Source organism: Populus alba, chromosome 8 (genome assembly GCF_005239225.2).
Source record: "Populus alba chromosome 8, ASM523922v2, whole genome shotgun sequence".
Lineage (NCBI taxonomy): Eukaryota > Viridiplantae > Streptophyta > Magnoliopsida > Malpighiales > Salicaceae > Populus > Populus alba.
In genome coordinates this window covers 10,133,204-10,146,924 of record NC_133291.1, presented here as the reverse complement: position 1 = coordinate 10,146,924, position 13,721 = coordinate 10,133,204, and the positions used below count along the sequence as shown (strand labels likewise).

The 13,721-nt window shown below is 35.1% G+C and overlaps 1 protein-coding gene across 3 annotated transcripts; it reads right to left on the bottom strand.

The window, feature by feature from the left end:
- Positions 1–5,085: 5,085 nt before the first annotated feature.
- LOC118055068 (uncharacterized) lies at positions 5,086–13,039 on the bottom strand. Of its 3 annotated transcripts, none has more exons than XM_073411021.1 (9): positions 12,438–13,039; positions 11,677–12,265; positions 11,254–11,353; positions 10,680–10,736; positions 10,011–10,128; positions 8,256–8,335; positions 6,637–6,698; positions 6,430–6,526; positions 5,539–5,853 (listed from the first exon to the last, which is right to left on the bottom strand). In XM_073411021.1, exons 2-9 carry the CDS (start codon positions 12,057–12,059, stop codon positions 5,785–5,787), a joined length of 966 nt encoding a protein of 321 aa, XP_073267122.1. In that variant the 5' UTR covers positions 12,060–12,265; positions 12,438–13,039; the 3' UTR covers positions 5,539–5,784. The 3 variants fall into 3 exon arrangements, with proteins under 3 accessions (XP_034922785.1, XP_073267122.1, XP_073267123.1); XM_073411022.1 differs by having other exon boundaries at positions 11,677–12,167; XM_035066894.2 differs by having other exon boundaries at positions 5,086–5,636; positions 11,677–13,033.
- Between the last annotated feature and the right edge of the window lie 682 nt (positions 13,040–13,721).

The window sequence follows — 13,721 nt, the reverse complement described above, 5'->3', positions numbered from 1 at the left end:
ATATGCCATTCAAAAGAATTTGATAATTAAAATGAAATGATGTCCATTGTCCACGCTTGAATTGTTTGCATGTGCATATAATTCATATGGCGAAGCTACAAAAACAAGACGTTGGATGCGAACCTTTTGTGCTTGGAAGAGCATGTGACTGCCGTTTCGAACCAAATTTTGTGTCTTACTTATAACTAAAAAAGATATTCGTCATTCGAGACGGACAAGATAAGCCCATAAGATTCAGAGAACTCGAAGTTTATTATACCCTTCCTTGCTTTATCATTAGGGGAATATATATGGAACTTTCTTGCCTATTTTTCACGACAGGGATCAAAGTCAACCGGAGATGCTCTATTAAATTGACTGCCACTACATTTATAATTGATGTGACCAGGAAATTCCCTTTTTCCTTGGTGGCAAGTTGGTAATTTTGGAATCATGTATATCTGTGTGTGACTCAATTTGTATTTAAAATTAAATAATCTTTTTAATGGGCCAATATATTGTGAGGGCTAGTGTTCATACACTGTATTGGAAATGTCTTCGAGAGATTGATTTAATGGAGTTAGAACAATGTCCATTAAAAAGAAATCATTTTTTTTCCCTGTAAGCTGACCCAAAACGACACGTATTCTCTTGTATTGTTCAAATTTAACCATTTTAACATTGTTGACACTTAGGCTCCGTTTGTTTGCAGGAAAGTGAATTTCTTTTGGAAAGTGAATTCCGGGGAAAGTGAATTCCTGGAAAGTGAATTCCGGGAAAGTATTTTCTGATGTTTGGTAGTGTTATGGAAAATGAACTGGAAAACACTTTCCAGTGTTTGGTTATGTCATGAAAAATGAGCTGGAAAATAACTTATTAATATTTTATTTTTTTCAAGTTTATTAAAATAATGAGGAACAAATCTTACAAATTAAAAAGTTGAATGATAATGAAATTGAAAAAAATATATAATTTCATAAATTATCTCAAATAAAACAAATAATAATCAAAATAATAGGGATCAAATCTAAAAAATTAAAAAAAAAAATGAAAAATGAAGAAATTAAAATAATAATAATCAACATTTCATTAATTATTTCAAATAAAATAAGTAACAATAAAAAGAATGAGGATCAAATTTGATAAATAAAAAATTTCAATAAAAAAATGATAAGAAAAAAGCAAATAGCAATTATAAAAAATAAGGACCAAAGTTAATATAAAAATAAAATTTTAAGAGATGAAATTGAAAAATAAATATTCAAAACAAAATATATATAGTAATCAAAAGTTTGAGGATCAAATTTGATATAATCAGCAAATAATGACATTTCTAAATTTTTCACAACTTCCGGAAAGTGTTTTCCCCTCAAATTTTTCAGGAAAACACTTTCCTGAAAACCAAGCCAAATTTTCCTTTTACTGGAAAGTGTTTTCCATTGATCAACTTTCCTACTGGCAAACAAACACAAGAAAGTTTGGAAAGTGTTTTCCCGGAAACCACTTTCCGGAAAACAAACACAGCTAAAAGGAAAACACTTTCCTGAAAACCAAGTCAATTTTTTTTTTTGACTAAAATTGACTGGAAAGTGTTTTCCGTTGACCGGAAAGTGTTTTCCGTTGACTAGAAAGCGTTTTCCGCTGACCGGAAATTGTTTTCCGTTGACCAACTTTTCTAATGACAAACAAACACAGGAAAGTTTGGAAAATGGTTTCCCGGAAACTACTTTCCGGGAAACAAACAAGGCCTTAATGTAGTGCGACGGACATCCTCCGTCCACTATAAATATTAATTTATTGACGATGACGGGCTTCTGCCGCCCACTATAAATATTAATTTGCTCACACTGTGAGGGTATCTGGGGTTTTTTTTAAAAAAAACATTGCTTGGTAATAGATAAAAATAATATTAAAAAAAATTATTTTAATATTAATATATCAAACTGATATAAAAATATTTTAAAAAGTAATTTAAAGAAGAACATTAAATTTTTTTCAAAAAATACAGTAGAACATCACCGAAAAACACCCCCTAGACTTTAACTACTCACCTGGCATGCTCCTCATTGGCGCTTTACTAGCACTGCCTGCTCTTCCTTCCACGCTTCTTTTTACTTTCATCGATCGATCCATTCTTTTTTATTCATGGATTGTTGCTTTCAGCATCTCCTTCCTGACCAATTATTTGACATGTTAATTTCCAAGAACATTAACACGCAATATTGTCAAGTTACTATTTCATAAAATATTTTATGAATCTTCCTATCCAATTATTTAGTGAGATTAATTTCCGATGTAATATGAACTATTTTTGTGCAAAAACCATTTGTAGAGTTTGTGAAACCTATATATCTATCTATATAGAGAACAGCAGAATATTCTGTATGGTTTTGTGTGGGTTTACAGCAGCAATAATATTTTATCAGAAGAATTGTGGAAGAAAGGAGGGAGATCGGGGGAGTGGTTTGTGAGGTTACAGTGTTTTCCACCACAAGATTACCCCATTTCTGGGGAGACAATATTGTTCGTGGTGGGAATATATACCTAACAATATATATCTTGAAACCCTCCGATGGATAGGAATGGCAGCAGTCGGAGCCGGAGGACGAGCAAAAATGTTGGGGCATTTCGGAGGGGCAAGTGCGGCCCAGCATGTGCATCAATTATTGTTGACATAACATGTGTTTCACAGAAAATTAAATAAAAATGATTGCAAATGATTTCCAAGTTGTGTGTTTTTTCTGTCGCCAGCTGATGCCTTCACCAATGTGCACCAGTTCCTTTCACCTTTTCTTTTATGGGGAAAAAGAAGCAAAATCTTGAGAATAATTATAGCTGTAATCTCTTGCATGCCTCCCCATGCAGAGTATGGGACCTTTTGGGGGTCGAAAGGGACACCATTTATTTCTGATTGACATGATGATTCCAGTCATGTGAGCAAAAGAAAAGTCCAACAATCATTTCCAATTTGTATTTTTTCGTGTATATACGTTTAATAATGATTCGAAGTTGTTCGACCATGTGCTCCAGGATGGAAACAAAAATAAAAAAACAAAATCCAAGGAAATCCTTGGAAAAACTTCGTTTTCCATGAAATATACCTAACAATATATGCGGTTGTTGTTTATGGACATGTTTTTTATTTGGTATTGATTGATTTTTAAAGTATTTTTATTTAGAAATATATTAAAATATTATTATTTTTAAATTATCGCATAAAAAAATTCAAATTTGATTCAAAAACATATGAAAAATCTAAATTTAAAAAATAAATAATTTTTTGATGAACAGTATTTTACCTACAATGACAAACACAGTCTGTGGCTGCTCTGCTCGGTACGTGTAGAGTTCTTTGGAAAGGAAAAACACCTAATTCCTGTTTATATTTTAGAAAAAAAAATTCTTATAATTTATACAGCTCAAGTAAGGCAACCCTTTAAATCATCGGGTTCATATGTCACATTTTGCACCTGCTGGCACCAGAGCCCATGCAGAGCTGCGGACTCTGCTAACCAGAGACATGTTGGCAGTACAAAACAAAGAAAACAAGCTTTAGGTTTGTGGGCGTCCTTCAAAGCCGAAACTCCAACGTCTATCAGGACGAGTACTGATATGCATGCTTGTAGCGAAAATTATATCGGACAAAAGGAAAAAAAAAAGAGGAAACAGGGAGAGAGAAGTAGGGTATGCTTGTAGAAGAAGGGGGATTGTGGCCATGATATAACCCTCTCTAAACCTTCGAGGGGTTGAGCCAATCCGATCCATCGTTTCCCAGGATGATATTTGGGACGACAGTAGAAATCTCAAGCTCGATGTGTGCTCGCGATACACCTGCTTGGTTCGTTCTCACTAGGTCCACGAGCCTAATTACTTGCAAACTTGTATCATAGCCACTCGATCGAGTACCCTACCATCGAGCTCGGCAGGATAGATGAACTTATCCAGAGGATTTGAGCAAATAACCCAACTTGAATTAGGAACAGTGAGCAAAGAACAAATCAAAATCTCCACCGTCAGACGTAATTCCTCCGCCGTAAGACTAAGATCAGAGAAAAAAATGATCCGAATATATACCTCACATCAGGTCTTGGAATCTCATGCCCCATCTCTGTACAGCTTTCAACGAATATAGAGCCTCAAGCCCGTGATCTTTAAGTCGATCCTCCAGCTCCCTTCGCCTTGGACGTTCAGCAAAGTCACCATCAACTTCAAGTGTGTTTCTCACAGAAACTTAACATTGAGTATCAGAATATCAATGGTTGCTTTCAAGGTGCATGTCCTTTGAAAATTATTAAAACATGCATCCACCGTTCAAATTTTGGGGGAAAGTGGGAATTGATTGTAAAAGAACCAAACTTATTTTTTCTAAAGATATTTGCAAAACACTGAAACGCATAAACAGTAATGTTAAAACAACATATTAAAAGGAGAATTTTCTGTGACCAAATAAAAAAAATGGTAATTCAAGAGATTAAAAAATGGAAGAAAAAATAAAATTCAAGACTAATTAAGCACAAAGTAAATTAAATAAAGTTCGTTGATTTTTTTTTTTTTTAATAAGCCCACACTTGACAGTTTGACTTGGATGGAAGTGGAAGGACGGTCCACGTTACACAACGTCTAGAAGTACAAATGTCATATTAACAAGTTAAGTTAAGATGACGACAAGTAATAACAGAAACAAAATTACAGAAGGGGCAACCAAGTTGCTGTCCTCTGTGGTCTCAGGTTCAACTGGAGTTTCTCGTAATGATGGCTACTGGAGGCTTACATGGTAGTTAACTTTAAAAAAGTCGAAGTGCGCACACTATATTAAACTAAAAAAAAAAATAGCAGAACAACCAAGTCCTTTATTCACGAGTTCTGGGGGGGGGGGGGGGCACTAAAACCTAACAAGCTTCTTTTATTGGATGGAACTTGAAGATTCATTGAACTTGCTGAGAATGGCTTCACCAGTGTGCACCTAAAAAGGGGTGTAGGCAAACCAAAAGTCAAACTTGCTGGGAGCTATCCTCCTTTGGAAAATGGCTTCCTGACCTTTTCAGCTTTACTAATGTTTTCACTAGCAACGTCAGCAAAAGAACCGAAGCACGATTAAACATAGCATTGAGAAGAACCACTTCAAATCTTGTTAAAGAAAAAGAGGAGCAACGTGATCGAGGATCATCTATCGGTTTAATTGGGTACATGATGGATCACAGCAGCATAACGTGCTCAAAAGTAGTCATAATTTAAGCACCAAATATTCCACTCCAAGGCTCTCTTATCTCATGAATTTGTACACAAGAAACTTTCAACTCAAAATTCATCCAAATAACAGTGATCGGGTTAGAAATTCTCTCCCAGGCGCCATGGAGCAACGGGCAGCTGGTGTGTTCTTATTATCAGGTTCTTGAGTTTGATATCTGGTGAGGTAAGCATTTCTGGTTCCAAAAATGGGATCTCTACAAATTTTTCCACTGTGGGACCCATAATTGTGATGAGTGTGTACACAAAAAGGAAGAATGGCCTCCTACCATCTGCTTAGCATATACAGTAGTGAGATTTCTGTACTTACACAGACCAGATAAAATCCAAATCAGCCTCTCATGAATTCTCCATCAGCACCTTGGCTCCTGCTTCAGTTGTATTCCAGAAGGCGAGCCAAACATCATTGACTAGAGATTCAAGGAAAAGAAAACAACATTAACAAAAACACTCGATCAAAGCCTTTGTTATCTAACAATGTTACTTCAGCAGCACCAGCACACTCATAGGTCTAATGCCTGATAAAAGTTCCATATTTGACTGCATACCAGGAAAAAATCAATTCTCTAGCCACCAAAATTCGAACTGTCTAGCAGATTGGCTGGTGATTACATCAAAGTAATTGGACTTCAAAATATCACCCCAAGAAAGGGTCGAAATAAATGGGGAAAAAAAGGGACCGGAAAACACCAAGATAAACAGTTAATAAAACAACACATTACAACCAGAAAACATCATGAAATCTGCATCTAATGTTCAGGCCACAGGTTAAGAAAAGATATTCCGTGGAGGGGATGCCTAGGCAGAAATAAAACACACATAGATGATCAGCTAAGAAACTTAATGAGGTTCATATATCAATGAAACGAACCACAAAAGAAGACAGAGACTAAATGATCTCCACACGGTCCTTGCATAAATTTTTATTAAGTAATGATCAATCTGAAATATATTTAAGTTTTAATATATTCTTGATGTGTTACTGTATGTTAACTAAGGGAAAATATATATACCAATCATCCAGGGTCATCAGATCATCAGATCATCTGTCTGTATTGGCAATATACCAACAAAATGATCTCGCTTTTTTTTTTTCTTTTTTATTATTCATTGACATATATGAGTCTTAATGTGACAACACATAAAGAAACTCGTCACTCGTCCATTGAAATGTGCAATCAAGACAAGTTGTTTATAGATTACCTGAATTGTATTGGGCAATATACTATTTGCAAGATCCTCATCAATGGACACGGGCAGTGGTGGCATCCGACTCATTATTCCAGGCATCTTTCTCATACTGCAAAACACAAAGTAGGATTTTCCACAACTTAGCAATTTCGTAGACAACAAATAGTGTGGCATGTCACAGGACCAATACCAAAATGAAGATATTGAGAATCCACATACTCGTTCAGGATGGCAGTGATATTGTTCCTTGTGTAACAAAAGAAGTCAATGTTATCCTGCAACTGTTTATGAAAATGTTAAAACTAACTAACAGCCCATCCTTGGAAACCACAACTAATCTTCTGCCACTCTAGACCTCTTAACTCAAATTCGAAAACAGTATCATAAACTGGCTTCTCAAACCTCTTAAATCAATGAAAATGCCAAAGAATGTGGAAATAATTAAATAAATAAATAAAAGAAAAAATGTTAAGAAATAATATTAAAATCCTCATAAAGTAGCGAACCTTAGCAGCAAGATCTTGATTTGGTGGAATTTACACCGATGGTTTTAAATAGTGGAGCAGTTTTGCTAGTCATCACAGGCATTTAGGGCATAGCCATTGTTACCATGAATTTTTGGCAACTGAGCAAATTGTCTCTAATGTACATAGTTTAAACAATTTCACTACAATTAACAATGCTAATATTATAAATGAATAAACATCACCAATTTTAATAAAACACAGATGTCCTTTTCCAGCTAATTAACATTCACGAGAAATTTTTCAGTAAAAAAAAAATTATTCCTTTTTTTTTAAAATAAATAATAGTAAATCTACACAAATCTAACAATCCCAGACTAAAAAATTGTATGACTGCCTGTAAACTGAGCAATTTAAAAAACCAAATGGCTGAATTTTCAAGTGCAGCAACCATGATAGTTGCAGGCTGTATGGTGACATAACAGCACCATTATCCAAGTCCATGTTGACATCCCATGGGACCAGTTTCTCAGATATGCATGTAGAAAGGGAGATGATGCAAAGAAAAGATATGAAAATTCAACACAGAAGATGGAATTCCTTTCAATATGTTACATGGGTTTGTGCGCTAGTGTTCAGGGTCGGCTCACAGCTAGGTGTCAACAAAGTCAATTTTCATGATAATTTTGATATTTTGTTGAGTCTAGTACCCACATAACAGTGTGGATATGAGCATGACAAGATAAGGTCAAGCTTCCAAGTAACATGATTGTAAACATGAAGCTTAAGTACCTATACTCAGAAGAGAATTCCTTTTCCACAAGCAGAACATTTGCATATGTCCATCAAATTGCACTGTGGCATTTTGCAGTTTCAACCATACTTGCTATTCATTCCCTTTTGTATTAGTCAAAGTAGTAAAAATGTGATTTAAAGTGAGTGTGATTTGTAACAGGCCATGTATTTAATTTCAACCATTCAACGCAAAACCTTTTATGGCTATACGGTAAATGTGTTTTTTTCTTTTCACCAGTGGAACAAGGAAAGCAAATAACCAGCCCAGAAAAACACAATGTCATCTTCACAGAGATCAGGTTATAATTATTATGTTTAGAACAAATTCTGTTGAAAGGGAAAAGGGCAAGCAATGTTCCTAGAATAACAAAAGATGTTGTCTTTAATACATTGCATCTGAGTTCAACCCATTGATTATTGAAGATCGATCAAATTTCAAGAATTTTAAGAGAAATAGCAGCCACAACACTTCCTTTCCACACGGTGCTGAAAACTTTTGAATGTGCAACCACTTCTTGCTCTGAGCTAATATCTATGTTTTAAACCAACATTTAAAAGATAAAAATTAGTAGTATTCACCTTGAATGTAGAAAGGTTAGCTGATATCTTACTAAAAGCTTGAGCATTCTGGTCCAAGAGTCTAGTCGTCCCACTAATTCCTGAAAGCCACCAAAATAAATGGATATTAGTAGTATTATGAAGGCAAAGAGTAATTTGAACAATGAAATGAGGCATAATAGAAGATATAAAGCAAAGGGGAACAGTGGAGATAAGAGAACAAGTATTTTCAACAAGGCAGAAAATGTTGAATAATATATGACAAATTACAAAGATATTGAATTGAAAGAAAACAATCATATTGAGAAAACTGTTCCTCTACAGCCAACTTGTGACAATGTAACTTTTTCCAAATACCTTCTTAAAGTTCCTTTTCCTACTAATAGGCCATTCAATCACATAACTGCCCAGTTACCATGCTTTCTCTGGAACAGGTTATTGTTGCTCAATTGTTCCACAAAAGATCAAAACATTGCATTTTGATCCAACCAGAACAAAACACCAACATAACACCATGTTGTGGTCTGCACCGTAACCTAAAGCATCTCATGAATTCATCTGAGACTAAAGGCCCATTTCTATGCATGATCTCAATCCATAATCTCCAGATGTTTTTTTCTTTTTATTTGAGCTTAGCTTAGATTGGCAAAGTGGTCAGCAGAAGATCTGCCATGACCAGGATGGATATTGGACAGCTAAATCTCAAAATGATGCAGCCATTATATGGCTACAGAAAATGGTTCCAAAGGGAAAAACCAAGACCAGAAACATTCCCTAGCCATCCAGAACGCCCAATAATAATTCCACATCAATTACAAAAGCAAAATCCAACTAGCTGGTCATTACCAGCTGTGTCCATAAGAACTAACAGCTTTTTCATTGGGTTTTAGGACCCAAATTGGAAGGGCACATTTATTAAGAAAGAAATTCAATTCAACAACATAGGGTTCTTTAAATTGTTTAGTCACTAGCTCGACATCTGATTTTCTTCATGCTTTAAGTTCTCTCAGTGATGAGAGTCCTTTATGCAAAGTAATTTTAAACAGCTTAGAAACGCATAAATGGGCAGTGACTTTTAGTCATCAACAATCTCCTCACCACAAAGAAAGCTCTTTACCACAAAGCACTCTTTAAGATGCCCTGTTATGTTGAGCTATTAAATGAAAAGGAATTTTAGTTGCTTTACCAGAATCTTAGCGGTTATCAAGTTGTTTTCTTTTCGGTTTTCTTTCTAGCATCTTGCCTGTCAAAAGCAATTTGTCTCTTTAGCTCTCATTCAAATCTCAGCTACAGCATATTATTTCATCTCTGAAAAAATTAGATTATTAATTTTCTTATCCTCCCAAAACTAAATTTATTCTAACCTCTCCCAATTTACCACATCCCTTGCAAGATTGCCCCAATCTCACATTATCAAGTTATGAAACTCAAGCTATTCTCACATTATGCTACATGAAAAAAAGTAGAACAAGAATAATCCGGTCAAAGTGAAGAAATTGCAAGTCAGATTTTACACAAGTCTTCGACAACTTCAACAAAAAACAACGCTTGAATCAACAGCTGTGAGGAAACTCATACATACATATTGATAAGTCTAAATTGCATTTATACTATGCTGCTGATCTGCAATTTCAGTTCAAATCATATAGCAAACTCCACCACATGAAAAGAGAAAAAGAGATTTGCACAAATAGGAACCAGAAGTTACTTAACGCAGAAAACACAAACAAATGAGACATTAAACAAGGATGTTTTTCAAAAAATGAGAAAACTAACCTTCAAAAGGCATAGGTTCACTTTGGTTTGTATGGTGCATCATTAGAGGATATGAAGCCACATTCTGCAGTAAACCTGCAGCCATGTTCATCTTCGAGGATGATTCCACCAGCTTATCCTGAAGAAGCATGATCTTTAGAATAGTGATTCTTCAATCAACATTACATCCTAAAGACATTAATCATTTCAATCCATTAAGATAGAATTTATATTGTTGGTTCTAAGCTATATGTAAATAGGTTGTAAACATGAAGGTTATGTAATGGGATTTTTTATCACTTGTCCAGCCATGACAACGTAATCAAAAGCTGAATTCCTGCTTCCATGAAAATTAACTATATATATCTGCCAGCAGCAACAGGGGGATGGCCACTACAGTTTTCAACTTGGAGAAGGTATTCCCAATATAGATAAATTTCACATTTTAGAAAGACAATCACACCCAAAATTGTTACCCAAACCCATGAAACTTTTATCCAGAATGAGGGAATGCAGCCAAATTAACAATATTAGGGCCAAGCATCACATTTCTGTTTAATGGACCAATATAATTATGGCAATTAAAAGTTCAATATTGAAGGCTGGTGCATCCTTTAACCTTAAACTTAGGCACAATTCTCTTTTTTGAAGCAATGAACCATATGATAAAACAAAACAAGCTAAGGTTACCTTCCTGCTGTTGATCTTCTTTCCCATGTTATAATCTTCTGCCTTCCTTCGCTTTCTCTGCAGAAGATTTTCATTACTTTTTTAAAGTCACATAAGGAGATGTAAGGTTAAAGTATACAAATATTTAGCAAGCAGAACACATGATCCATGATATTGTCAACTAAAACAGGTTTTTGTCAGATAAGCATAAAGATAACTGTCATCAGATAATACATCAAAGCATAAAGACCCATCTGCCTAAGAAGATACCTAACTACAGTTGCCCTTGTACTTTCTTCCGTTTATTTAACAAGCTTAAATTATTATCACTCCAAAGCTCCAAACCAAAGCCTACATGAGCAATAAACATCCGATGCAATCTTCTAATTGCAGCTTGATTTGGTTCAAGGAAATGAATAAAATAAGAAATTCAACAAAAGAAGGTTGAATCTCACAACATTTATACTTTTTAATTGAAGAATGAACAAGAGGGAAACCAAAAGAAGCAAAATCTATTTGATAATCAAAAAGTTTCAATATGATGAACGATGTCTTTCAAAAATTTCCAATGAGCTACAGGGAAAGAAAAGCCTACCGTCATCCATCTACACCTCAACGCAACATCACGAACAGTTTTATCACGGAGCATGGCTGCAATCTTTATGTATCTCAGAATACGTGGTTCATCAGCATATCTGTAAATTTAAATTGACACATCACTGCGTGAAAATTATCAACAGAACCAAAATTAAGTAAAATCCTTCCTAATAGGAACCATTCCAGACCATATTAGAATAGACTAGTACAAATTTGGTTGCAACATAACCACATCAAACTAAACTTTAAAGCACAGAAAAAATGAGAAAGCTACTAAACCATCATCATCAATGCCAGGTGTAAGTACCCATACTACATATAAAATGAAGAAAACTCACACACGTGAGTTAAGACAAACAAAGTTTCAACTAAGATGAAAATGGGTGGAGAAAAATAATAACCCTAGCAGAAAACAACCTACTTTTGAAGGCCTTCCTCCAGTTTGTACTGCTCCTCGACGGACCACTCAACAGCCAAGCCAGCATCATGCTTTAAGCCAGGAACGGAATCAAGAAGCAACGAAGAAGAGGCAGAAGAATTCCCAGCTTGAGCTTGAACAATTCCATCACTTCCACTACCACCAGGACTGGTATTATTACTAATCAAGCTGGAACTCCCAGGCAACATCAAGCAACTACTAGTAGTACTAGTATTAATCCCAAAGTAAGACCCCATCCCCATGGGAATCATATCCGTTGTGCAGCCACTGTTTATAGCGTCAGATTGAAAAGAAATTGCATGCCGATTAAGAGCAGAACCTAAGGTCCCCTCTAGGTGAAACCCTGTGTTAGACTCTGCAGCCATTTCCTCTTCCTCTTCTTCTTCTTTTTTGGGCTTCAAACAACCTTCATCGTCACGTCCAAACTAATTGCGCCCCAATCAAGAATCAAAACACCCCCGAATCGCAATTCACTATCAAAAAAGCTGCTTCAGCTAACGTTTTCAGTTGAAGAAACAAACGAAACTGAAAATTGAGCCCGAGATATAAGAAGAATCTCGCAAATGGAACCCTAATAGACAAAAGGCCCCAACTAAGTATGGTTCCAAAGCTCAAAAGAGAAAAACAAAAACTAGTGTACAAAATAAGTGAAAGAAAGGTCTAAATAGAAGAGGAGGGGAATGTGGTAATAAGAATGAGAAGGAAAAAATAAAAAGGGAAAAGTGGGTGATTGAATGGTTTACCTTTTTGAGGGCTTACTTTTCCGACGAAGCCCTAATTGGTTCTTTGCCTTCTATTCTATTTTATTGCCTTCTCCCTCCCTCCCTCCCTCCCTCCCTCTCCTCACCCCCTTCCACTCCAACAACAACACGTACGTGTTATACTTTATTTATTTTTTTCTTTTATTATTCAAGATAATACTTGAATTCGAGAATTTTAAATAATATCAATCGAATTATAACTATCACACTTTACCCCATCGTGAAATCGTTTCTCTAAAAATAAAATGGATTGATTGAAATAAGAAGTGACCAGCTTGTACAGCATACGATATCAGAAATAACGAAACCAGAAATAACGAAACCAGAAAAAAGAAGAAAGGTTTTACAGGGGAGTTTTTCCGGTGGTAAGAAAACGGAGGATAAATTAATGTTGCATTGCATGTAATAGAATAATAATAAGGGATGGTGATGGATACAGATCTTGGAATTCAGGAACGGTGGCCATATCTTGGAATTCAGCAACAGTGGGGATCCCCATAAGCATTTGATGCCCAATTATTGTGGTCTCTCCACCTTCCCTTTTCCTTTCCTTTTTTTTAAAAAAAAAAAAAACGTTGTTTTTATCCTCTTGGTTTTATTAATTTCTCCCCTTTACAGCCATTCCTATTTCTCCTCCTGTGATTTTGTTTTGTTTCTATTTGTTTTGTATATTTTATTTTATAGACCTTTAATGATTTTAGCAACAAGGGTTTTGGATTCTTGCGGTTCCATTTTCATCCATAAGCTTTTGCCCAGACAAGATGGTACTCCTCCCATGTCTACGAGAATAATTAATTAATGATGCAATTATATATATATATATATATATATATATATATCGAAATAATTATTTCCCTTCAGCACCAGTAATTCTATCTGCAGTACGGTCTTTGGAAATGATAATCAAACTATCAAAGTCAAAAAATAAAAATAAAAATTATTATGCTTTGATTTGAACAAAATGTGTGATAAAGTATGTGGGAGGAAATCTAATCGGAAAATGACAGGTTTGATAAAACAAGATAATGAAAGTACATGTTCTCAAACAGTATATTTCCTTCCAATCGCCTCTTGCCGATTACCCTGACCAGTCTGCGGTCTGATAATTGAGTTATGGTGCTAGTCAATAGTATTGTGTTGAATATGCTTGGATTTCTACTAAGCTACTCTAATAATTAACCACTCCATTTGATGTCGGACTAAGTGTGTGTTTCTGATAAAGACGGTTCAAACTATTTTTTTTAAGAGTAAAAAATCATTGTTTTT

Bases quoted from the DNA above. Each gene is read 5' to 3' on its own strand.
- LOC118055068 (XM_073411021.1), bottom strand. From the start codon at position 12,059: ATGGCTGCAGAGTCTAACACAGGGTTTCACCTAGAGGGGACCTTAGGT. The intron at 10,129-10,679 runs GTAACCTTAGCT...ATGCTTCTTCAG, and splicing joins AGAAGATCAACAGCAGGAAG to GATAAGCTGGTGGAATCATC. The intron at 5,854-6,429 runs GTAATCTATAAA...GATATTTTGAAG, and splicing joins TATTGCCCAATACAATTCAG to TCCAATTACTTTGATGTAAT.